Raw genomic sequence first — 27,018 nt, forward strand, 5'->3', positions numbered from 1 at the left:
TTTGTTTTTTTAAATTTCCAATTTTTCCCAAATTCTCATTACTGTAAATTCCATGCTGATAAATTGCATTTTTAACTTTTTTTTAAACTAATTAAAGAGAATTAAATGCCCAAAATTGTCCTAATACAGGCTTTATTTTCTTGTAAAATATAATTTCTAATTTTTATGATATTCAACCAAAGAAATATTCAGGTCATGTAAAATCTAAGGACAAAAACAAATATAAATAGCATTTTTTTATTCACTGTGCTATTCTTTTATTCACTGTGTTTCATTTTTTCCTAAATTCTCATTTACATAATGTAAATTCCATGCTCACAATCCCTTTTCCATAATATAATGCAATATAATTTTTTTTTTCACTGTGCCATTTCTTTTCATTTTAATTTCAATTTTTTCCTAAATTCTCACCATCTTAATGTAAATTCTGTGCTAAAAAGCCAAAGTTCCCACAATCCCCTTTCAAAACCATAATATAATGTAATATAAATAGCATTTTCTAACATTTGTTTTTTACTAATTAAAGAGAAATACATACTTTAAATGTCATCAAATATGGTTAAACATTGTCCTAATATAGGCTTCAGTTTCATGTAAAATATAATTTATAATTTTAATGAGATTCACCCAAAGAAACATTCTGAGGTCATGTTTCTCCCCAAAATCTAAAGACAAAAACAAATATAAATTAGATTTTTTTCACTCTGCCATTTATTTTTTAAATTTCCATTTTTTACTAGATTTTCATTACCGTAATGTAAAACTAACGTTTCCACAACGCCTTTTCGAAACCAAAATATTGTGTAATATAAATGGCATTTTTACTAATTACAGAGAATTAAATCCTTTGTCATAAAATATGGTTAAAAATTGTGCTAACATGGGCTTTTTATAATTTTCTTTCAAAATATAAATTTCTAATTTTCTCTTTTCAACTAGAGTGAAATATTTTCATTTTATCACGTTCTTGACAGGTTTCATGAGCTTCACCCAAAGCCATATGGCGTCACCAGCTGCAAAGTCTGTCAATATTACCTGATACGTCTAGGTGTTCCAGACTGGGACACTGGGACACCACATCAAACACTGCTTCGTTGGACACATTATAGCAGCCTGCAACCTCCAAACGCCGCAGTTCTGGACAGCACTGAGCTACCACACGCAGCCCACGATCCGACATCCTCCGGCAGCCGCTGGCCACCACGGTCTCCAGGGTCAGACAGACGTTGGGAGTGTCCTGACATAAGCGATGGGTCAGCACCTTGAGGGCCCGGTCAGCGTTCAGCAGCTCTCCGGTCAGACGAATGGCACTCCAGAGCCGCGGGTCCCAAGCCAGGTTATACCAGCGGCGACACACACGAGCGCAGCGGCACAGCTGAGGGGTGGACAGGTATGACAGGACGTGTAGTAAAACAGGATCGGGCAGGATATCAATGAGGGCGATGGGAGGAACTTTGGAAGGCCGTGAGCGAGTGCCTGGAGGCGGGTGAACCAGGGCGACCGTTTCACCAGTGACGTTAAAAGACGTGGATGATGTTTCATGGCCGTTTGGGGCGGTTTGAGGAGGGCTTTTCAGAATGAGAGCGGGACTGGGAGTGCTAAGCGTCCTCATGCTCAGGTCCGAATCTGAAAGAAAAAGAAAAAAAATATGTCTCTTTATCTCAATTATTTTAACTACACATCAAAGAGATTCAATGGAAAGCAAATGCATGTCAGATTTGAGAAATACCAAAGTATTGTCACTGAAGAATTTCAATTAAATACTGTCTAAAACTCAGAATAAAGATGTAAAATAATGTAATTTACTGTATAAAGGTAAAAGAGAACCTGATTCTTGTTAGGAAAGAATCTGATAATGCATTAAATGTCTAGAAGCACAAAGGATCTTGAATATGGAAGCCATCAGCTGGATTGAGAAACACGTTTAGCACAAATGGTGTTAACTGAAGCGACGCTCTTGGGCTCTTTGTTCTCAAAACTGTTTTTGATATCTCGTTATTGGACGCTGATAAAAGTGTCAAGTTTATCTCAAATGCACTGTGTGCACTTAAAGTGCTTGCCACGCTTGAGTCTCTGTTAATGCTGAAGCTTTCATTCTTTGCAGATGTTTCACTGATTTGAAAAAGATCAAGAGGAAGACTGGGTGGTACGGCAGATAGCTTAAGAGCTCTCTGATAAATCTCATCATAACCGTGGATTGCCACTGGGACGCCTTGTCTGTATTTTTGTTTTCTTTTTGACACAAACTGGCTAAAAAAGTTTTGCTGGAAATGTGTTCTTGAAGCTAAAAAAAGGTATTACCAACATCAGGGTTATGTGTTATTGCACATACCACTTTGTTTTAAATTCACTGAATACTATGCTTTCCACGTAGTTTCAAAGTGAGCACATGTTACATATCAGTATAGCAAAAATAATCTATTACATAAATTATAAATCATATATGCAGTTACACAACTGATGTCTCCACAGGTCAGTGTGGGGCTGAACCGTTTTACTGTGTAGATTTCCGTTTAGGAAACCGGTTCGTAAGCCAGTCGTAAACTGAAAGATAATGAGGAGAAATATTAAGGGGAAAAAACGTTTATAATAAGCTCTTGTCTTCCCTTCCTCTCTATTTCACGTCCTTGTCAAGCCTCCTCCACAAAAATGAGCACAAAGGATGAGAGAATGGGAGCAAAACATTTCCAAAGTCTGTCTTCTGGATTCATGGATTCCCGTCCCTAAACTCTGGATTAATGGCTCTTTGCTAAGCTTCAGGATGGTCCTTCTGAGGAAGTGAGGGTTTATGTGAAATGATGCTTTCTGAACAGGAAATTTTCTTTAGGAAGGAACTTCGGTGACATGATGGATAAGCCTAAGCAGAATTTTCCTCTGCAAGCTACTTTTTGCATGCAAGATTGCATTTATAAACGCTACATTAACAGTCTTCGGTGTATATTTTTTATTCCAGATGAAGCGCAGCAAGAAGAATTTAATACAGACTATAATGCCAAAAGTATGTGGACGCCACTCTCTAATTTACAGGTTTGGCTACTTTGGCTACTATTACCAACAGGTGCATAAAATCAAGCATACAGCCAAACAGACTCCTTACACAAACATTTACAGTAGAAGGAACGTACACCAAAAAGCTCAATGACTATGAATGTGGCGCTATCATAGGAGGATCTAACACTCCATGTTACAAGGACCTAATAAAGACTTAACAAATATTTACTTGTCAGTGCACCACAAATCATATTGCACTAGTTGCTTCTTAACCTTTAAATACCTCTTCTGCACATTATCATGCACAGTTATTATGTAAAGTACCTGTATAGTCTGTCTTAGGTTATGTGTATGTATAGTCAATTATTTATAGTATATGTATAGTTACATGTATAGGTTTAAAAAATTGTTTCTACGTCTAGTGTATGTACATTCATATTTATGTTTATTTATGTAGCACCGTGGTCCTGCAGGACACGACATTTCATTCCACTGTATGTCCACACATGTAGCGGAATGACAATAAAGCTCAACTTGACTTGAGGTCACCAGCATACTGAAAGAAACCAAGGGTGCGTCTCAATCAGCTCCCTTGTTCACTAGTCAGGGCACTGATCAGGGAGTCAGCCATTTTAAGGGCTGCCTCAATCGCAAATTCCTTCCAGTGGACTGGAACGTTTGCTCCCTGAAAAATCCCACAATGCATCGCAAATTTTAGGGAGCATTGGTGCACACTATGCTCCCTTACCGGGAATAACATCACATTTCTGAAACGGGAAATATAAACCACACTCGGTAAATATTTTTTAATATATTTCAACATAAACACACATCACTAGACAGGAAATGAACACATCTAATTAACAACAATTTAATATTCAGCTGAAATGTAATGGAACAATGTGTTTAAAGAGAATAAAAAATAATATTAAAGTCCTGCCTGTTGTTTATTAATTCCAGTGATGACGTTCTACAATGTTGTCCATTGACGCTGTACGTAGTGATGTCACTGGAATTCTAGTGATCACTGTCCCAATGTGCAGTTAGCAGGGAACTTACCAGAGATCGAATTCGGGTACACGATCGACTGATTCATGAGCTCGGGAACTAAGGAGCTGATTGAGACGCACCCCAAGAAAGATCCTAATGATAACAACATGCTAATCATGCTAGAAACACGTAAACAACTTGCTATTCATGTTATGAACAAGCTAGCGACATGATAATAATGCTAATCAATATGCTAATCATGTTAAAAGAACCATAAGAAGCTACCTACCCAGCATCCCAGCATCAAAACCTACCTACCAGTTTACGCTGTTTTTTTCAACAGGGAAGTCACTGCTAGAATCATGCTAACAACATGCTAATCATTCTAGCAATATGCTAATAATGCTAAAAACATGCTAGAATCATGCCAATAACATGCTAATCATGCTAAAACATGCTTACAACTTGTTAAATCATGTTATCAATGTGCTACACAATGCTAGCAACATCTATCTAATCTATATACACTTTTAAACTTCAAGTTAAGATTTTATTCTTTCAATGAGGCGTAATTCTCCATTATGGTATTAAGATTCTAAGCTGATCTTTTTGACCAGCTTAATTAATACGGTAACGCTTAAAACCTTTATATATGATAAGATATAATGCATTACAAAAGTATTTTAATGCACTGATTTGGCCTTATAATGTCCTGTATATTGCATTCTATGATCTCATGAACAATTGTAACCTTGTTTATAATACATTTTCTATTAGACCTTTATACCCAGACATGACAAACAACCAGTTTCAGATGTAAAAAGAAATCTGCAAATATTATAGTGCATTTAAACTTTGGTTATAATCATTTATGAAAAGATTGCATTGCACATTATGGTATTATTTATAATGCATTATACATAAACTCTTTACAAAAACTGTAAAATTCAGAAATGTAAAACCATGTGCCTTGAACTATGTATATATGAATGACATTTTTATGTCAGTTTAATTAATAAATTAATAGATACAGACAAAAATGAATGTCATGCCATTAGTTTTTGGCTTCAGTTCAGTCAATCAGATGCATATAATAAAAGCTGAGTTTAGTGTACCAAGAACTGTTCTTCAGATGAATTTACTGGCTCTAAATGCTTTTGCTCCAGACAGTGAGACAGTGACATCCACATGACTGTCATCCCACAGTGATTTACTGCACGTACAGGACAGACAGACTCATTTCCTCCTTCATGTGAGAATGAATGACACGCTAAGCCCTCTGCTGTGTAGATTTGTGTGTTACCGTAGTTTCTTACATATGTGTGTGTGTGTGTGTGCGTGCATTTAAGTGCAGTAAGTCAAGGAGATTTGTATTCCAGACTTGACCTGAGATCAGTTTGACTCACAGCCAGGTCATGATGACATACACAGACTCTCCCTCTCCAGGGAGCAAAATGTCTTCAGCATGACAGAAGACAGTTACACAAAACCCCTCCAGACCCTCACAGAGACACACACACTCAGCCAGAGCCACGTTCCACGCCATTACAAGACTGATCCAAGACAGATAAAAACAGTTAGCAAACTGATAGCATAGATAGCATATCAGATTTCCATTACACAATTATCCTGACCAAAAGAACAAGATTATCAAGATATCTACAGAAATAAATAAATAAATACTTCCAAAGTGTCAAATTTATATTTCATTTCATGTTGTCTTTTCTTGTTTCAGTCAATGAATTAAACAAACTATGAGTGTAGGGAGGCATAGACAGTGTTTGCAACCATAAATTTACAAAAGCGTACAAAAAACACATTCATACACTTATCTTACTTCATTGTTTGCATATGAAAATATGTGTGATGGTATATAAGAGAAGAGTTTTTTTTCTTCTTGTTAAACTCATAGCAACATGGTGAAAATTAGATTTGACATTAATGCATACTGTACATATTATGTAAGGGATAATCAACAACTTGCCGTCCATCAAAGGATTTTAAATGCACCATTAAGTGCATTTAAAATCCTTTAATGCACGACAAGCCATTGATTATCCTGCTTATTCCATGGTCATTTGCCGAGTTATAGCCAAGGTAAAAGTAGTATTGCTCTTTGCAGAGCAATATTTGACCAAATGAGTAAAAAAAGACACGCAGCTCTAGCATTCTGCCCGCTTCAAATCAGACACAGAGATGAAATAGTGTGGTAAGATCACATTTATTTGAATGAATTATAGCATTTATTTCAGTAAATTTTCGATCGACAGAGAGAGAGAGAAGGTGAGAGAGATCTCCAATCTCTCTCTCTCTCTATGTACACTTGCGTGCATCAAGTGAGAGTTGGAACTACCTGTGCATTAAACAGTTTTACTGCATACCTGCCAGCCAATCAGAATCCAGTATTCAGACATTCCATGGAATAAACATATTTAACATATTATACATACAAATATTCTCAATATTCATTAGATAATTTGATATATTGAATATATTTTCTTTGTGTAAGGGACAGATCCGATTTACATCAAGTGTAAATCGAAGGACAAATTAGTGTAAGGTCATTCCAAACAAAACCAGGCCACAGCAGAGTTTGTTTGAAGTTTGTTTCGGGAGTTTAAAACAGCTTGCTAAAGTAAACTTTATGGAAAAGTTGGTGATTATATAATAGGTGGGTGTGGCTCTGGGGCTCCGCCTTCTTTTGATGTTGAAATCTTCTCCAGTTCATTTCTTCTGTTCAGTCCATCGAGGTCAGACGTCCATGAGTAAACCCATAAACACACTGGAGAGCTGCTTTATAGTAGAAACTGAAGTTGTAATTTTGATTGAAAGCAGACTGACACTGTTTTTCACTGCTTTAAAGCTTCTTGTTTTAAAGCTATCTATCTATTCAAGTAACTAAAAAAACTCTGTATTCCAAACCATACAATATTTGCTTGAAGAACAATGACATTGTTTACTAGACACTTTCTTTTGTACTTTTAAGTCAGAAGTAGAGGTTGGATGTCAGTTACATAAGAGATCATTGATTCCTGCTGACCATAGAGGACGACAGCATAGACTAACGCTGACTACAGCACCTCCGGTGGGAGTACTGAGAATGCAGCACTCGCTCAACCTTAAAAGTCCTAATATAGTGTCTGTTTTATCACAATCTGTTCCAATGTCTCATCTATTAGTTCATATTAACATGTTTCTTTTGGAAAGTCTGAATAAATGGAGACCATAACAGCTGGCACAATCTTGCTGATGCATTCATTTCTTATGATTATTATTCCAGTCTTGCATCTGTGACAACTGTGGTATTTGTGGACCGGCTCCCACTTTTGCTCTATAAATACACTCAGGCTGAGCTGTTTGCATAATATCAATATATTAAACCAGGGCCTGTTTTGATTGTGCAACTGCTGGCTGTCTAACGGCCCTAAAAATCCAGTGCAGCACAAGCTGACAGACCGAGTAAACAAATTTTACAGAAGGGGTTCTGAATTACTTCTCCCGTGACCTTCGGCGCAGGCTTTCCGAACGGCCTCAACCGGCAGCGGCTCACGGATTCAATCAGCTTCAGGCTTAAAGAGGAAAACACCGTGAAAGATTAAGGATTCGAGAACGGCACCGAGGGGATTCGCTAGATCCCCTGCTTTGCTCTGCAACAAAATCTGCAATTCTGGGTGGTCCGTTCGTATCGTGGTTCCCTAGGGACGCGTAGCGTGCAATACAGTCTGTATCTATGGATTTGGTGCTCGCAGCTGGAACGAGTCCGGGGAGGATTGGCTCCCACTGTGGTGTAATGGGTCATTACCAAACTGCCCATCAAATATCCCAACCACTCAAAGGACTGGCTCAACTCAGCTCGCTGGCTTTCATACTTAGGATTCCTGAACAAAAAAACATGATGATGACCATTGGTCTCAGAAGCCCATGTGTTTATTCAAGCACTCTATAAATAATAGAGCAGACTTTGGATAGAATCCAGTGTTTATGGATGCGTCCTTTGTTTAGTCAATGTTTGACCCCAAGCTTATTCGGGCTCGCTTTGGAACGCTGATGCTAAATGACCCGCTCTCTTGAAAACCAGTGTTAGACATAATGCATGCCATGGCTCATTTAGGCAATTCAACACACATCTGTCACATAAACATGCCACAGTGACATGTACATGACAATTCTTTAGTTATGATTGAGCGTTTGGTTTACTTGACTATTTGATGTTTAAAGTTGACTGTTTAGAGGGCACTCCATATGAAATACAACTGGTACCTTTAGAAAGGGTGTATACTAGTACCTTAAAGGTACTTATTATTATTTTAAAAATACATATTTAGTATCTGAATGGTACATGTGAGACCCTGGAGCACAAAACCAGTCATAAGTAGCACGGGTATATTTGCAGCAATAGCCAACAAAATTATTGATTTTTCTTTTATGCCAAAAATCATTAGGAAATTAAGTAAAGATCATGTTCCATGAAAATATTTTGTAAACTTCCTACCATAAATATATCAAAAGTTCATTTTTGATTAGTAATATGCATTGCTAAGAACTTCATTTGGACAACTTTAATGGTGATTTTCTCAATATTTAGATTTTTTGCACCCTCAGATTCCAGATTTTCAAATAGTTGCATCTCGTCCAAATATCCTATCATAACAAACCATATATCAATGGAAAGTTTATTTATTCAGCTTTCAGATGATGTATAAATCTCAATTTGAAAAAACTGACTCTTATGAGTGGTCCAGGGTCACATATTAGAACCTTTTGAACAGGTACTGCACTGCACCAAAGACAGATTTTGTACCATTTTTCTGAGAGAGTATTAACTGTGTGTTCTAGTGTTATTTCTAGTTATATTCTAGTGTATTAGAATTTATACTGTTGTAGAATTAGATTTTTACATTTTACATTTTAGTAATTTTGTGATTCACAAAAATTTGTATCCTTTTATATATACATATATATAATTTTAGGTAGTAATGTACTTCAACATACACAAATTATTTCGGTTAGATTCCAAGGCGGCATTTTTTATTTTATTTATTTATTTGCTTATTTTAATTTCAATTAACAAAAAAATTCTTAATTAACAGTAACAACACTGGTCTGTTCAATACTGCAGCGTTACTGTAAAAAAAAATAAATAAATAAATAATTGCTTATAATTAATTTATTTCCATTTTATTTAAAAAATAAAAGAATAAAAAAAGGAATATGGTGAATACAACTATAAAAATATAATAATTTATATACCTTACCTTATTTTATATATTACTCCAACATACTAAAAAAATCTGAATGAAAAACATTAATAAACAGACTGTTTAACTAAACATTTTGTCCTAAAAATGCAACCTAGAGACGTCATGACGATTCATTGTTTGTTGAATTGGTTTATATAAATTTACCATCCAAATAAACTCGTTCACTAGAATGAATCATTCATTCTAATGCTTCAGATGAGAGAAAAGACCATTAAGGAGACAAAACAGTAATAAACAGAGCTTTTAACTAATTCAGCATTTCACTAAATATTTAGTTTTAGTTTAACCATTTAACTGAAGATATATTAGACTTAAAACGCAATGCAGGAACTTCTACATATAGGGACTCATTTTAGTATTGGTTCATTAACATGAATCATCCAAAAGAACTGATACGCTAGAATGAATCGGCCTTTTCAACACAACATACAGACAGAGAGATAACTGCTTAAGCTAATCCAGAACTAAGAAAGTAATATTTTCCCAACGTTTCTTAAGGAACATAAGCAAAACAAGATCCACTGCTAGCTGTCGACAGCAAATAAGCAGTTAATAAGCTATAATTACATGTGTCACTGATCAAGGGAATGTTCTGTATAAAGCCAAGCAGGCAGAGTTCATTAACATCCATTTTCCAAATGAATTTCAATTGAATTGTGGCTGGCCGCACATTCTTTCTCCTGTTTGATCCGAAGCCTCGAGGCCAGAAACTAAGATCAACTTGCAGTGTTGGATTTGGAATCACAATCAAAGCCGAACTATCTGTTTAATTCCAATTGTGAAACGTAGCCTAAACTTAGAACTTACACAAATACACACACGCTAGACAAAACACAGAGAAACAGCCAAAACAATTCAGACCAAACATCTTTCAGGCCTGGAAAAAGTGTTATATATTCAGCTAGTGATTCTCACAGTAAAACATTATGGGAAGTAACTTGGTACAAAGCTATCTGACTATAAACTGCTCATCTGTAGGCCAGTTTTCGGAAGCACGTATGATGTTTCATACTTGGCGAATTTCTCCGCTTTTTCCAATCTGTTTTTGAATGTATAATTAGCCTCGTATCTCTTCCAGCTGACTGGCCTTGATGTGAACTGCCAAAGTCTGCATATGGTGGAGGAATCCAGAGGCATGAGATATCAGAGAAACAGGTTAACCATCTGGTCTTCAACTTGGACAAAGCAAAGCTCGTGCATTTCAAGTGGGAAACCACAGCGAGGCCTTTTGGCTGAAGCTATTCCCCAGTGATGGACAAAACAGGACCGATCGAGAAGTTCAAAAGAAGTGATCATTCATTAGCTAATCATTGGACGCCACACAGCACACTGACATGTGCCTTACAGCACTGAAAATAATGAACATCACAGCATTTGCATGCTCTTGAATAGAAGTAATGGGACAAAGACTCTCTGGAACAGAATTCCCTGCCATTGTTGCACTGCTATGCAGTATGCATGAGCTCTGCATGAGTGTTTTTAATACATGCAAGTGCTACTTTGTTCTGTGTGGTTGCTTATTGGCCCAAGTTTAATCAGTCCATCCCAACGATAACCTACATGTCATTTATTTTCCCCAAAAATGCTATTTAATGTTCTCACATTGGACTAAAACTTGGACTAAACTAACTTTGCTCACACAGAGTATAACTATAACTTCTTACTCTTTTTTAGGATTTTTCCCTATCTTATTACACTTGTGGTGTCAAAAATGACTATTTTATAAAAAAATTGCTTTTAAATCTCTCATTATGCTACAGATTAATTTGGAGTAGACGTCACAGTTGCATCACTTGCAGCGCACGCGTTGTGGCGGAGTGAAATGGAAAAAATCCACAGAATAAGACTAAATGTATTGTGCCTTTGGATATTATACATATAAATATTAAACATTTACCCATTTTATCTCACAATTCTGACTTTTTTCTCGCAAATGCAAATTTGTATCTCGTATTTCAGACTTTATAACCCGATTTAACTCAACAATAGCGAGGAAAAAAAAACAGAAGTATGGGACATAACCTCAAAAGAGAGAATGATGAGCTTTTTCTTACCAGAATTGTGAATTGCGAGAATAAAGTCTGAATTTGGAAAAGTAAACTCAAATTTATCTTTTTTATACTTTTAATCCGTGGTTTCCATAGCCTGCCACTTGAAAACTGACATTTTTTGTAGGCCCCACCTGTGTATCTTTACAGAAGCAGTGTAGAGAGCCGCTTCAGAAACGTGTGCGACGCTGCTGGTATATACACATCAGCTCCGGTGAGCCGTTATGCGCTGCAGATGCATGCAGCGTGCATAGTCTAAGCATTAATATCAGGGAAAGCCCCTTATACTTGAGAGCGGCTACATATGAAGTTTTTCTTGGAGTTTATATTACACTGAAGAACGATCATATGACTTCTTACATACGCCATGTGATCTGTAAATGCGAAAAAGCCATTTCCACTGCAGTTTTGCGAAATATTCCTTTTTCGAATTGTCTGGAAAACCACCTCATGTGAGCGTAAAAACTTTTTTGCGATATATGGGAGTTTTTGCGAAATTGACGCGTTTCCATTAGGCTATTTTCAATGCACATCTTGAAGGGTAATGGAAACGCACCTACTGTTTGCAAACACTGATTTGGTCTATAGTATTACCAAATCTCGGATTTCACTTTTTAACAACTTTTTTTTCTTTTAATTAGCCCAGGTTTTCTAGTTGTTTTTGGAGCTGATTGATCATAGGGCTCACTGATCAGAGCTTAAACCTCATCGGCTTTAAGTGTTAAAAGAAAAAAAAAAGTTAATAAAAATATTTAATCCAATATTTGGTAATAATATAGCATAATGAGACATTTATCTTTAAAAGGCCAGTCACTTTTGAGAATTTTCAGGACAGCACAAGGGTTAAGAATAAAATTCTTCATAATTATTATTTTCTTCTTATTTTTCTAATAATATTTTTCTAAGAATTATTTTGTGTTCACAATTTAAAACAAAACAACAACAACAAAAACATCTGCTTTATATTCAGACATGTCCTGTCATGTTCTTTTAGAATTTATTTATTTTTTATTTTTTTAAACAACTCTGAAGAACCTCTTAAGATTTTTTTCAAGAATTGCACTTAGGAACATTCTTAAGAACTTGTTAGGAGAAACTTCTTAAAGGATTAGTTTACTTCCACAATAAAGATTTCCTGATAATTTACTTAACCCCAAGTCATCCAAAATGTTCATGTATTTCTTTCTTCAGGCGAAAAGAAAGGTTTTTGAGGAAAACATTCCAGGATTTTCATCCATATAGTGGCCTTCAATGGGATCCAACAGGTTGAAGGTCCAAATTACAGTTTCAGTGCAGCTTCAAAGGGTTCTACGTGATCCCACCCGAGGAATAAGGGTCTTATCTAGCTAAACGATTAGTCATTTTCTAAAAATAAATAAACAAAAATGTATATACTTTTTGGACCATAAATTCTCATCTTGCACAAGCTCAATCTGATGCATTACATAGTCATGTTGAAAACGTCACAAGTGATGTAGGCGGAGGTACCGACCCAGTGTTTACAAAGCGAACATGCAAATAAAGTCAACCACCCTTTACAAAAAAGGTAAAACAACAATGTAATGATTAGCAATGTGTGAAGATGCACATGCGCATCACAGAACTAGTGCGAGACGAGCATTTGTGTTTAAAAAGTATGTGCATTTTATTTTACTTTTTTAGAAAATGACTGATTGTTTTGCTAGAAAAGACCCTTATTCCTCAGCTGGAGTCGTGTAGAGCCATTTGAAGCTGCATTGAAACTGCAACCTTTAACCCACTGGCTTCCATTGAAGTCCACTTTATGGAGAAAAATCCTGCAATGTTTTTCTCAAAAACCTTCATTTCTTTTCGACTGAAGAAAGAAGACATGAACATCTTGGATGACATGGGGTTAAGTAAATTATCAGGAGATTTTTATTCCGGAAGTCAACTAATCCTTTAAGGAAAGTGTTAACTTCTTCCATAATAAGATTTTTGTGAATCCGCTTCCTGATCTCTAGACAAGTCTCTAAAATCTATGCGATTTTTCAGCCTTTCTATTGTCATCTAGGTGAAAACTGTAGGTCTGACTGCTTAGAAAAGCAATAGCAGGCTTGTCCCATCAATCATGTCAGTATCACAAACAGTGTGGGCAGGTTGGGTTGAGGTTTAATACCGAAGGTTAGGGTTTATAACAAACCCCTAACCTTAAATGAGCAATAATAATAGTGATTCTTGCCTTAGCAAACACCACTAAATATAGACTCTGTGAAACATATCACCTGCACATGCTGTGAGGAAATACAGGAGGCCAGAATTGAATGATAGAGCAGGGAATAGAACAAGTCAGTGGTAATTATTAAAAAAATGCAGATGATGAGAGAGAGAGTGGGGGAGGATACATTTGGCACTACGAAACTAATTTTCCCAAGGTCCAGGCAGCAGTAAAATATCTGTTAAGTTATTCTTCAGGGAGTCTGGTGATGAGTTAAAGCTCTCGAGCCAAGATGACTCAAGTGTGTGAAGGGCAGCCGGTGTTTCACTGCCAGTAGCTTAATGCTCACAGTCCACATCAGCAGCGCCGTTCAAGTGCTCTTTTGATGAGTTCCTTCCATCAGATCTTTCCACATGTGCAGCGCTGCCAAATGAAAGCTGTTGGTAGAGTGTGAGAAACACTCTTCTATTCTTTACTCAATTGACACTGGCAAAGACACGCCGCTTTTTCAAAATGAGGGCAGAACATTGTCTGGGACATTAATGGTAGGTGCAGCAGTGATTTAAAATCATTTCTACACTAAATTAACTCATTAAAGGAATATTCCTGGGCAAGTTACACTTAACCCACAGCACTTGTGGCTTAATGCTGATTACCAAAAGAAAAAAAAAAACAATAAATTAACAAACAAATCTAGGTTAGACTCACGGACTTGCAAGGGAAGTGAGTGAGGCCCATTTTTTAAAATACTGTTATACACTGTTTCAATAGTACAGCCACAAGACATAAACATTATGTGTGATTTTAGTGTAAAAACCCCACTTTTACTGATTAAAGATGTATTTGACAATGCCTAAAAATGGTGATTTTAAACTGCTTTACAGGTCAAATTATACACATATTCACATTGACACAAATATAAATTATTTCCCGTAATTTGACAGAACTTTCCAGCTTTTATACATACTGTAGGGGACGCTATTACACATCTTCTGAATAAGTACTGAATCTCCAGATCAAAACTCAAGGAAGAAGCAGAAAAACACATATGTAAAATAGAGCTGCAGCCAACGATTATTTTTATCGGTGACTAATCCATCGATTATTTTATAATGAATCTATTTATTATTTTCTTATCAGTTGATGAATTCTTCAGTTAAACTATCAATAAAAATAATAACAGTAACTTCTGCTATTAATCTTGTAATATTTTATTCAAACGTTTTCTCATAATTAATACTTTACAAAAAAATAACAAAGAAAGAAAGAAAATTATAATCAAGAAAAAATAATAAGAAAAGAGAGAAAAAGAAAAATAATAACAATAAATAATAAAAAAAATTGAAAGTAAGAAAGTAACAATAAAAAACAAGAAGAGAGAAAAAGAAAGAATTCAAAAATATCTGTATGAATGAACCAACCCAATCTCATTAAAGTGCGTATAAACAGTACGCCAAATAAAAACAAACAAACAAACAAAAAAGCGTGGTACGCAATAACTGACTTTGTATATTCTATGTGATGGGTAGGATTAGGGAGTTTTTGTTTTTATTTGGTGTACTATTTATATGCATTTTCATGGCTCGAATGAACAGTTGCAGTCACAACTGCATTCAGGACACTAGAGCGACAATCAAAAATGGCATCATTATACCAGGTAGATTTATCACAGTTGACAGCCTGTTTTTAAATAAATGAGCCCAGTCAAGGCCTGTCCAGTCCTTCACACAGTTAAACAGCTAAAAATGACCTTACATGCTTTGTTAGCGAGTGCAGAGAGCGTGTTTGGATCATTTCTCCTTCTCCGTTTATGTAGGTGAATTAAACCAGTCATGATTATATAGGCAACTCGATGTCCCGTGCTGTTCCGTTCATTCAGCGCAGCTTTGAATGTGAGAATGCGGTTGTGAATCCTTACAATGTAAAGGGGTCAGTTCAGCTATATACACGGTTCTGATGGTCATATAATAATAAAATGCTCTATGAACACAGCTCTATTAAGTGACGTTGCCATATTAGCCTTTACCTTCTGCTCTAGAGTCTTGTTTCGTGTTAAACATAGCTGAAAAACAGTCTTAAGCAGGGATAACTGCAGGTTCGCACAATGGGCGTGGGCTAAAGGTGCAACGCGTCCACGCATTCCATGCCAATCAACGTATTTTCATAATCGATGCAATCGATGACGTCAACGAATCGCTGCAGCTCTAATGTAAAATAATGCGATCATCAAACATTAAACAGCATATAAATCAAAACCTAATGTTACCGAATGAAATGTGACCCCGGACCACAAAACCAGTCACAAGGGTCAATTTTGTGAAAGCTGAAATAAATAAGCTTTCCATTTATGTATGGTTTGTTAGGATAGGATAATATTTGGCTGAGATACATCTATTTGAAAATCTGGAAACTGACGGTGCAAAAAAAAATCAAAATACTGAGAAAAACACCTTTAAAGTTGTCCAAATGAAGTTCTTAGCAATGCATATTACTAATCAAAAATTAAGTTTTGATATATTTACGGTAGGAAATTTACAAAATATCTTCAAGGAACATGATCTTTACTTAATATCCTAATGATTTTTGGTATAAAAGAGAAATCGATAATTTTGACCCATACAATGTATATTTGGCTATTGCTACAACTATACTTGTGCTGCTTAGTAATGGTCTTGTGCAAAAATGCAATTTTTGTCAAAATGTTGCTTTTTTCTTTTTAATGAAACTTTATAAAAAAAAAAATAAATAAATAAATGCATTAAGCTAAAATAAAATGTGGTCTGTTCTTATTTTTGACATAATGCATGTCCAGAAACTCATACAAGAAACTATTCTGAGGGCCATGACAGTTTTTTTCATTTTGTGAAAATGATGAAAAATGCTGGTGGTGGCTGGCCACTTTAAAAAATAAATAAATAAATAAATACATCTCTGCTGTGAAAAGAGTAAGGCATGGAAGTTCAGTCTGAATTTCACATGCAATTTGGCACACAGAATGAAAATGCATGAAAATGCTAAGTCACATTATATTATATGGAACGCCTGGCCAAATTTCATTACTTAGAAAAGACACAGCACATCTGCTCTTAACAAGTTGCATAATTTGAGGACATACAATAAGTATGAGCTAATAATTGGCCGTTCAGACAAGAATATGGAAAAGCAGGTCTTCAATGAAGAGCCCCACTGAGGCACAGTCAGCATCTCCTTTCATATCCTCAATAGAGGAGACTCTAGGGAAAACGAGTCTTTGCTGAGCATGTGCAACCAGGTCTTGTCCTCCTTCTGGAGAGTTCACCAAGAAAAACAAAAATACCCAAAGGACCTCTTCCAAGGCCTACAAAATCTGCTGCAAGGACATTCGATCTGTTCCTTCTCCTCTCCACAGCTCATAGATCTTTACATGCAGCAGAAATATAAGGGCAAAAGCAACATTACAGGCAGACTATTGTGTTTTACATCACTCCCAAGCAGTATTTCACCAGTCAAGAGCCAGTCCAGCAGATCTGGTCCGTTTTACACCTAATCATAGGCTTAACGCCTCAAACTCCATCCGATTTCCATCATGGCACCGCAGCGTCATTTAGCACCTTGAAATATAGGCTATCAAAAGTTCTTGAGCAACTCGCCTGGAATATCAAAGATTGAAACTTAATGACATCTGCAACGACATGTGCACAGCAGACACGCCGAAACTCTCGCAGATCACACAAATCACAGGCAAACAGTCGTAATGCGTTGCAAGATGTTCTGGGAAGGACCCCTGCACTATATAGTTATGACAAGAAGCAAATTGTGGTAACTGCTGTAATGTGGTCATGGACATCTGGAGGGCTGACTGACTAAGCCCTCTGATTTGGAAAGAGAGGGATTGATGAGGTAATGCTATGCTGTCCAGATTCGGCCTGTAGATTCGGGCTTAACCAGAAAGAAAGCCACGCTCCAACATTCCATGAACTATTATCCCCAAGCACCTCGTAAAAGTTTGTTGTTTAGGAACCTCGTTGTTAAAATTGCGTCCCTCCACGGAGAGGTGTTGAATCATACGTCGTGGAAGGGTTAAGCCCCCCAAACTTGGCTTCGTCAAAACCCGGCTCCTGCTCGTGTGACGGTTCAGTCAGAGGGTAAGGACTTACATATTTGCACAGTTGTGTTTCTAATGATTGAGAAGTTCATACCAACAGGGTGCCTCCTTTGAAGAGCCAAACACAACTCTGCCTAACATGACCGAGACAGGTCTAGGTGAAACACTGAGAACATAAGGCTCAATTCTTGACTCAACCAGCTGCACGAGAGCCAAAACCACAATTATGACTGAATGAAGGTTTTACTTTTCATTGCCCAATGCATTCATAATACAAACTTGACAGCTGACAGCTGTCTGGAGATTGGTAAATGGATAGTTCACCTAAAAATGAATGTTCTGTCATCATTTACTCATTCCAAATCTGTAAGACTTTCTGTCTTCTGTAGAACATGTCTCAGTGTTTCTTCCATACAATGGAAGTTTGGACCCTGATGTTCCTCAAAATATCTTATTTTGTCTTCTGCAGAAGAAAGAAAGTCATAGAGACCCGGAAACAACGTGCAATGAAATTGCTTGGTGCACAAATTTCTTTAAAAATGTAGATTGCACTATAACACATTATTAAGCAACACCGCATCAGGTTTAACCTCTGCACACATGTCAGCATCGCCCTGGAAAATGAAAACAACTTGGTCAGGAGTCTGGGAGGAGTAATTGAACTGGCAACACCTGTAGTCCATCAGAAGCGAATTAGGACTACAAAAAGGCATTTCTTCTGCGGTATGGTGAGCTAACACCTCTTTATAATATAGTAGATGTTTTACCAATGACAGATATTTTTTGGTGGAGTCTTAAAAAGTTTAAAACTGGGTATTTTTTTCTGATCTACTGCCTTTCTTTTCACTGCTCAGGATAGTCACAGTGGCCGTTTGGTACCATCAGCCAATCACTATTGAGATAACGTCACGGTCCTGCAGCTCTTGAGTAATTAGCCACATGGCAGGCTCATTTATCTACACACACGAACACATTTAATTTAATATACATACAGCTCAACAGCTTCTACAAAAAAGGACATAATTAAGTGGTCTTTCACTGTCTTGAGTAAACATGACTGAAACCCCAATATCTGTTTTCCATCAGCTACAGCGAACATGTTTGTAGAAATTGAGTTATGACAGTGAGTTTGTTAGGGTCAGTTTGACTGAAACTGAACTTAAGAATAGAAAATGTCCCACAAAAATGCATACTACAGTATAAACACAGTAGTATAGTTTTATTTATTCATTTTTTTTTTTTAAGATTTATTGTTTGGCATTTTTGCTTTTATTAGAATAGGACAGATCAGAACTGACAGGAAGTGAAGTGGGAGAGAGATAAGGGGCAGGATCTGGAAAGGTCTTTAAGATGGGATTCGACCTCGGGACAACTTAGTGCAACTGCACTGTATGCTGGCGCGCTGCCCACAAGGCTATCGGCGCCAACAGCACAGGTATATTTGTAGCAATAGCCACAAATACATTGTATGGGTCAAAATTGATTTTGCTTTTATGCCACAAATCATTAGGATATTAAGTAAAGATCATGTTCCATGAAGATATTTTGAACATTTCCTACCGTAAATATATCAAAACTTACTTTTTGATTAGTAATATGCATAGCTAAGAACTATGCATATTACTAAATTTTGACTAGAAATTTTGATTTTTTGCACCCTCAGATTCCAGATTTTTAAATAGTTGTATCTTAGCCAGTCTATCCTAACAAACCATACATCAATGGAAAGCTTATTTATTCAGCTTTTAGCTGATGTATAAATCTCAATTTCATAAAACTGACCCTTATGGCTGGTTTTGTGGTCCAGGGTCACATATATGTTATGACTGTTGTTCTTCATACAAACAGATCTAAACAAGAAACATCAGACAAGATAGGCTAGTAAGGCTACATGCTAAACATTTCCTTCAAGCCCAGTTTTACATTTGATATATAGAGTATTAGCTGGCTATCTTGACTCTGTGCAAGGCATTTTGAAGCATTATGCCAGTAGCTGTCTTTATGAAGGAGTCGTTGAATCATTGACTCAACTGATTCATTCAAAACCACTGATTCACTCTGGAACAAAATGAGTGATTTGCTGAATTTGGAACCACATACCAACATACTACTTGTGCTATTTCTGCCATATAATGATATATTTGCAACAATTATCTCTGTGAGTGAGTCACTAAATAATTCACTTTATTCGATCATGCAGAAACAGTTGATTCTGTTTTGGCTTTGTTTAGAACCATTTTCATTGGTGGAGAAAGATAAAATGAACTGATGATAGTGTCTCCCAAATTGTAAGTTACTCAATGATAAATTCTTGTTTAATGAAAGCTATATAAAAGTAATATCACATTTGCAGTCATGCTGGTCCAATGCAAACCAAAAAAAAAAAAAAAAAAATTCTGGATGATGAAAATTGTCTGTTTTAAGGCATACACAGTAAAAAACAAACAAACAAAAACAATCTGTTGAGTCAACTTCAAATAATTTGTTACCCTGCAGACTTAAAATTTTAAGTTCAGTCAGCTCAGATTTACTTGAAATGTTAAGTTGTACTAAGTAAAAACTTAGATATTTGAGGTTACTAAACGAGCAATTTGGTTTGTTAAACTTAAAAGCTGGGCTTGTTACCCAGCTGCTTTAAAATTTTAAGTTGAATAAACTCAAATATCTAAGTTGTCACTTAGTACAACTTAACATTTCAAGTTGACTAAACATTTTTTGAGTTGACTGAACTTAAAATTTTTAAGCCGCCGTGTAACAAATTAGTTTAAGTATTCTAAGAGACAATTAATTAGTATTAGAAATATAAATAACCATCGGAAGGTAAATTCTAAATTGTTTTCTTTATAGAACACTGTAGCCAGTTCCCAATGAAATATTAAGGAAATGTCATTAAGAAATGGATACACCAAACTACATCTGCATAAACCGCACACTCTCGCATGCCAGGTTTAAGTTACAACATTTGACTTTCCGTACCGTTTAATCCATAGCATAATAAATCTGCCGTACTCTCCCACATCTCTCTTTATGCAATAGGCTATTCACTAAAGCTGAGAGTCTTTGGCAAAGCAATCGGCCTGAATCGGGATAAGTTGATTAATAGGTTATACTTGGGCTGAACTGTCCAATCTGCTGTTATTTAGTGCTCGCCATCAGTAATCAGTACTGTCACTTGGCTTTACTTTAAAACCCCATTACTCCATAGTGCAGGTCTCTGAAGTCCAGTATAACAAATTTCTACTCATGCTTCTATTATGTGCACAAGAGAAGATTGACAATGACACCTAACACATTGTGCAAATCTGTATGATCAGAAAAATATGAAGAGGGACTGTTAGTAGTCTACGAGTTTACAAACAACTGCTAATGACAGGAGGCCTTGAGGGGAGAGAAACCTTGAACACAGCAGAGACAGACTGCACTGCAGAGCTCAAACTGTTAAACTTCACCTCTGCTGACCTCACAGCGTAATCCACATATCACTCCTGCAGAAGCAGCACAGTAGATGGGTCCTGCTGGGAATTTGCCCATGCATTTGTCTGAGGAAGGGAAAGTCCATTTATTCGAGATAAACTTGTTCTAAGGAAATTCCAATATATGGGAGGATTTACACTTTACTCCCTGTGTGTAACAGCGATTCGAATCTCTTACAATGCATTAAGATAATCACTACAGAAACTTGGAAATGGAAACAACCATAACACTATAAAAAAAAAATGAACCACTCAGTATATGCATCTGTGTAACTATTTTATTTAATAACAAGATAGGCTAGTAAGGTTACATGTTAAACATTCCCTGTTAAACATTTTACAATTTGTATAGAGAGTATTAGCAGGCTATCTTGAGTCTGTGCAAAAGCATTTTGAAGCATTATGACAGTAGCTGTCTTTATGAAGGAGTCATTGAATCATTTACTCAACCTCCACTAAAACCACTGATTCGCTCAGGAACAAAATAAGTGATTTGCTGAATTTGGAACCACATACTAACATAGTACTCTTACTATTTCTGTCATATAATAATATATTTACAGCAACAGTATACAGGTGCATCTCAAAAAATTAGAATATAATGAAAAAGTTCATTTTTGTTATTGTAACTTATTTTAAAAACTAAAAAACTTTCATATATTCTAGATTCATTACATGTAAAGTAAAATATTTCTAAAGTTTTTTTTGTTTGTTTTAATTTTGAGGATTAGAGCTTACAGCTCATGAAAGTCAAAAATCCAGTATCTCAAACTATTAGAGTATTTCCTAAGATCAATCAAAAAATGGATTTGCAAGAAAGAAAAGTTCAAGTTTTTTAAAGAATGTTCATTTATGCATTCAATACTTGGTCGGCAGCACATATTACAGCATCAGTGAAGTGTGGCATGGAAGTGATCAGCCTGTGGCACTGCTGAGGCACTATTGAGCCTTCAGATCATCTGTATATTGTTGTTTCACAGCTTTCTCTTGAAAATATCCCATAGATTTTCAATGGGTTCAGGTCAGGCATGTTGGCTGGCCAATAAAGCACAGTAATATCATCATCAGCAAACCACTTGGAAGTGGTTTTTGCACTGTGGGCAGGTGCTAAAGTCCTGCTGGAAGAGCAAATAAGCATCTCCATAAAGCTTGTCAGCAGATGGAAGCATAAAGTGCTCGAAAATCTCCTGGTAGATGGCTGTATTGACTTTGGACTTGATAAAACACAATGGACCAACACCAGCAGACGTCACGGCACCCCAAATCATCACTGACTTCAGAAACTTTACACTGGACTTCAAGCAGCTTGGATTCTGTGCCTCTCCAGTCTTCCTCCAGACTCTGGGATCATCATTTCAACATGAAACGCAAAATTTACTTTTATTTGAAAAGAGGACTTTGGACCACTGAACAACAGTCCAGTTCTTTTTCTCCTCAGCCCAGGTAAGATGCTTCTGACGTTGTTTCTGTGGTGACTCTTGATGTGCTAACTCCAGCTTCATTCTACTCCTTGTGAAGCTCTCCCAAGTGTTTAAATCGGCTTTACTTGACAGTATTCTCACACTTGCGGTCATCCCTTTTGCTTGTGCACTTTTGCCTACCCAATTTCTTCCTTCCAGTCAACTTTGCATTTAATATGCTTTGATACAGCACTCTGTAAACAGCCACCCCTTTCAGTAATGACCTTCTGTGACTTACTCTCTTTGTGGAGGGTGTCAATGATTGTCTTCTGGACCATTGCCAAGTCAGCCATCTTCCCCATTAGTGTGGTTTCAAAGAACAAGAGATACCCGGAATTTATACTGTAGGGATAGTCATTAAATGAATATTTTGAGATACTGGATTTTTGACTTTCATGACATTAAAACTAAAAAACGTTTTGTAATGTTTTACTTTACATGCAATGAATCTAGAATATATAAAAAAATTCATTTTTAAAAATAAGTTACAATAAAAAAAAAAAAAAATGAACTTTTTCATGATGTTCTAATTTTTTGAGATGCACCTGTATGTCTATGAAACTATTTTAACTATGAAAATAATACTAATAGATCAAAAGGTTTGACAGGGCAAACTCTTATGTTGACTTGAGAAAGCAGTTTAAAAAGCCATTAAATCTGAATTCATTTTAAAAGCTTGAAGTTTGTAGCAGGTTAAAATTTGAAACAAGTTTGAAAGTTTGAACGTTTTTCTCCCTGACATTAAAATTAAACGTTTTTAAAATTTATTTTTAGTATGTAAGGCACTCTTGCAGGTGAAATAAGAACATTTTGACAACCTTTCCTTTTTTCTTACTCTATTATTGGTTAAGAATCTTCTTGTGTGTGTGTTTTTTTAAGGAATAGCAGTAGCTTATTTATCTATTAGTACTGTGACTGAGCCAAATGTCTGATAAATGGTCCTTTTGGACTTGAGGAAATTTTCATTTCAGAAATTCACAGTGTGTTTACATAGTACATTAAAGTCTTTAAAAAGAAAACTTCAATACAACTCTTTGAAAGAGGTTGAAAAAAACATTCAATTCCTCACTGAAGAAAACTGACCAAGTGGCACCACAAAGTGGGTTAATAATCCTCCTGTGCTAACAGCTCTGGTCTCATAATTTGTTATTCGTCCTTGAACAATCTGTAGTGAAACCACACCTCAAACACAAGGCGAGCCAAAGAAAACTATCCCGGGACAACCGTTCCTAGGCCTGAACTTATAGTGTATATTTTGAACCACATCCCAAATAAGGAATGTGGACTTGTGAGCTGTGAGCGTTTTAACTACTTTAGCTAAGCACCTCGTGAAATGCTCTCTCGAATTGACCATTTGTGAGGAGCTAAATTTAGCTACTCATAAGATGAGTAAACTATTTGTCTTGAAAAAGAGAGACGGCACAGTCCTTTTAAGATGACAAAGCAATTGCGTTTGTGCTCCGCTAGAAAATTGTCCCACTTTTAGATGCTTTCCATAAAGTGGGCAGAAATTTGAGATGTTCCATTGAGCATTATCTTCTGTAGGCTCAAAGCGGTTTTATTAGTGTTCTTTGAAATAAACTCTCAAATATCCCCTGAAGTTCAGATGAGCGAGGGTGGTCTATCCACTGCTCCTTTTTCCAGCTGAACAACCAGATGCCGCAGAGATTGTGGAAAACAGATGAAGGCTGCAGGTGTTTAAAACGTGCGTTCGCTACCAAACCTCGACTTAGTCTTTCAAAATCAACCAATAGTGTTGAATAACATACCACAGAGGAACATCATCCTTCTTACATTCAGCAAGGTTCAAAAACATGGATCTTGAGGCTAGAATTCTATGAGTGATGGCAGTATGGTTGGCACAAGGCATTCTGAGCATTTTAATGGTTTGGTCTGGGCATTTTATGGTTTAGTTCGAGACTTTCCCACCCTTCAGAAAGCTAGTCAGTGTTCAATGATAAATGGAGAAGAACATGTTCAAGCTAAGAGAACAAGATGTTCCCTGTTAAGCTCAGATGGGAATTATTATTCAATTGTAGGCATGAAATTGTATTTGGTACAATTGCATCAAAATAAATATATATTTTTCCTTTCGAAAATGAATTATTTGTGGCAATAATTCTGTAGAAAAGCGCCGATCATAGCTGGAACACTAACCATAAACAACCTGTCACAAAAGCGCCAAGACCTGTTATTATTTTATTCCTCATACTTGCATTACATGAAATGATAACATTGCAGTTAGCGAAGCAATTAGTAATTGGCGACTTGCATTCCCGTTTTCACTTTTGACAATACTGTCTTCATTTTGCACACTGTAATACCATATTTATATATAATGCAGTCATAGAATTTTATTACATTATATTTAATATGTTTACATATTACAACCCATAAAATGACATTCTGTCTCAATTAATGAAGACGTATGTTTTACTAAAATGACTATACCCACAAATATGGTGAACTCCCTCCATAATATACACATATATGATTTCCCACAGTGCAAAAGTTTGACGTTCTCAACGCCAAGCCTTTGTCAGTCGTCCAGGCATTATGTGTGCTTGTGGCATATCCATTCTTGGACAAAGAACACATCACTGTGGTCAAACAGTCTCCTGACTGACAATATGATATATCCCGACATTTCAGACACACTCACATGTGTTTGTTATCCTGTGGGAAGCGCCGTCCCACACAAGCGGATTTCATCCTTCCCTGAAGGCAAAAATATAGAGGGATTCAAGGTCTTTACATTGTGTGTGAGTGTTTGTGCACATACACACGTCTGAATATTGTTCATAAAAATAAATCACTGTGACTGACCTTTATCTGTCACAAAATAGAGATAAAGAAGAAAGAGTCAGTACGAGTTTATGGATTTACGGATTCACCAAAGAAATCAAAAGATAAATCACAATAAATGAGAATGATCATGGGCTTTGAAAGGAAAATCTGATTGCTAAATTAATTCATTCTTAACTAAATATGCAGGATATACATATAAATAAATGTAATTAATATTTATCTAAATAATCTAAACACCATTCCACTCACTAACACCCATCTTTTTACAATCCAATCAAAGTCCCACCCTTTTTTTATCTCTTTGAATATTCTGTTTCACTTGTAAAAACTTCACATTATAAAAAGTCAAATGGGTTGTGAACGCCGTTTCGTGTTGACTTTAAACAGCGGCTAGTTTCTTAGCAACTACCTTAGATCGCTTACTGGCTCCATATCATATGTGAAGGCCAGCGCTGTGTGCTTAACATTTCAACTTTTTTATGTGATCACATTATTCCTTTGTTAAGTTTAGTGAGCATGAGTTTCCAAGTTTTTCACACAGCTTAAACATCTAATCATTGCTCTTAATATTGACTTTAACCTCATTTTCATTTCCCTCATGTTTTGAGCTTCCCTCGCTGAACCACACAAACTGGCAGCTTTACACGCACACTATGTCGCCCTCATTAATGGCGGGCGTTGCTTAGCGAAATGTTTGTTGATATTCATTATTCCACCTGTCTGAGCCAAGAAACTATGAAATACTACGACTACGACCATAATCACGGGTCACACTCTATTAGCACCTGGCTCAGTCTTTTTCACACACACCACATGCCCCATTTTGGGGACAATATGCAGTTGGACCCGATTTCCCTGGCGTGAAGCCCGAGTGGGGTGGGTACAGCAGTGTATCAAGAACAGTGCCAACTGGGAAAACAGCTTTCCAGGGAGCTGTGGTGGTGCCCAACCACATACTGACTTTAAAACTAAATGTCAGATTTAAACACGCATCTCGGCGCGGTATGAAAATACGAACAGATTCATTTAAATTAATTTAAATGTCTAGATGCAAAAACACACTCTATAAAAGACTTATAAGAAACCTCCAGTACTCAAGAGGGCGATAAAGTTACTTCCAAATCTTTGTGCCATTAGAACACAGCGCCACATGATATTCCGGTAGCTATTTAACTAGCTATTAACATGTAAACAGTTTTAAGTTTTAGATCTTTAACTAGCTCTAAACATGTAAGAAAAAAATAGTCATAAAGAGTTTAACTAACTTTAGCTATAAACAAGAAGACAGCTGAACTAACTTGAGCTATAAACTTGTTGACATTCAAACTAACTTTAACAAGCTATAAACATGTCAACATTTTAATTGAATTTAACTATTTAACTAGAATTTAACTAGTTATAAAGATATTGAGTTTAATTAATATTAGCTATAAACAAGAAGACAGTTTAACTAACTTTACCTATAAACATGGCAAAAGTTTAAATAAGTTTAATTACTACTGACAATTTACTTAACTTTAGCTAGTTGAAAACATATTGAGAGGTTAACTAATTTTAACTAGTTATAAACACAATATGTTTAAATAACTAGCTATAAACATGAAGGCAGTTTAACTAACTTTACCTAACTATAAATTTGTTGAAATCTAATCTTAATAATGTCAACAACAGTTTAATTAACTGTAGCTATAAACAAGAAAACCGTTCAACTAACTTTTACTAACTAT

General features: G+C 36.1%; 1 protein-coding gene across 2 annotated transcripts in view; it reads right to left on the minus strand.

Moving 5' to 3' along the window:
• The window catches only part of si:dkey-192l18.9 (F-box/LRR-repeat protein 7), a 45,523-nt gene that overhangs the window by 5,660 nt on the left and 12,845 nt on the right, over window positions 1–27,018 (minus strand). For both annotated transcript variants that reach the window (XM_051098701.1, XM_051098700.1), the window contains one exon: window positions 1,036–1,626. In XM_051098701.1, the coding sequence (XP_050954658.1) occupies window positions 1,036–1,626 (591 nt within the window). The remainder of the gene's footprint in view (window positions 1–1,035; window positions 1,627–27,018) is intronic.

This window comes from Labeo rohita, chromosome 24 (assembly GCF_022985175.1).
Source record: "Labeo rohita strain BAU-BD-2019 chromosome 24, IGBB_LRoh.1.0, whole genome shotgun sequence".
In the NCBI taxonomy this organism is placed as follows: domain Eukaryota; kingdom Metazoa; phylum Chordata; class Actinopteri; order Cypriniformes; family Cyprinidae; genus Labeo; species Labeo rohita.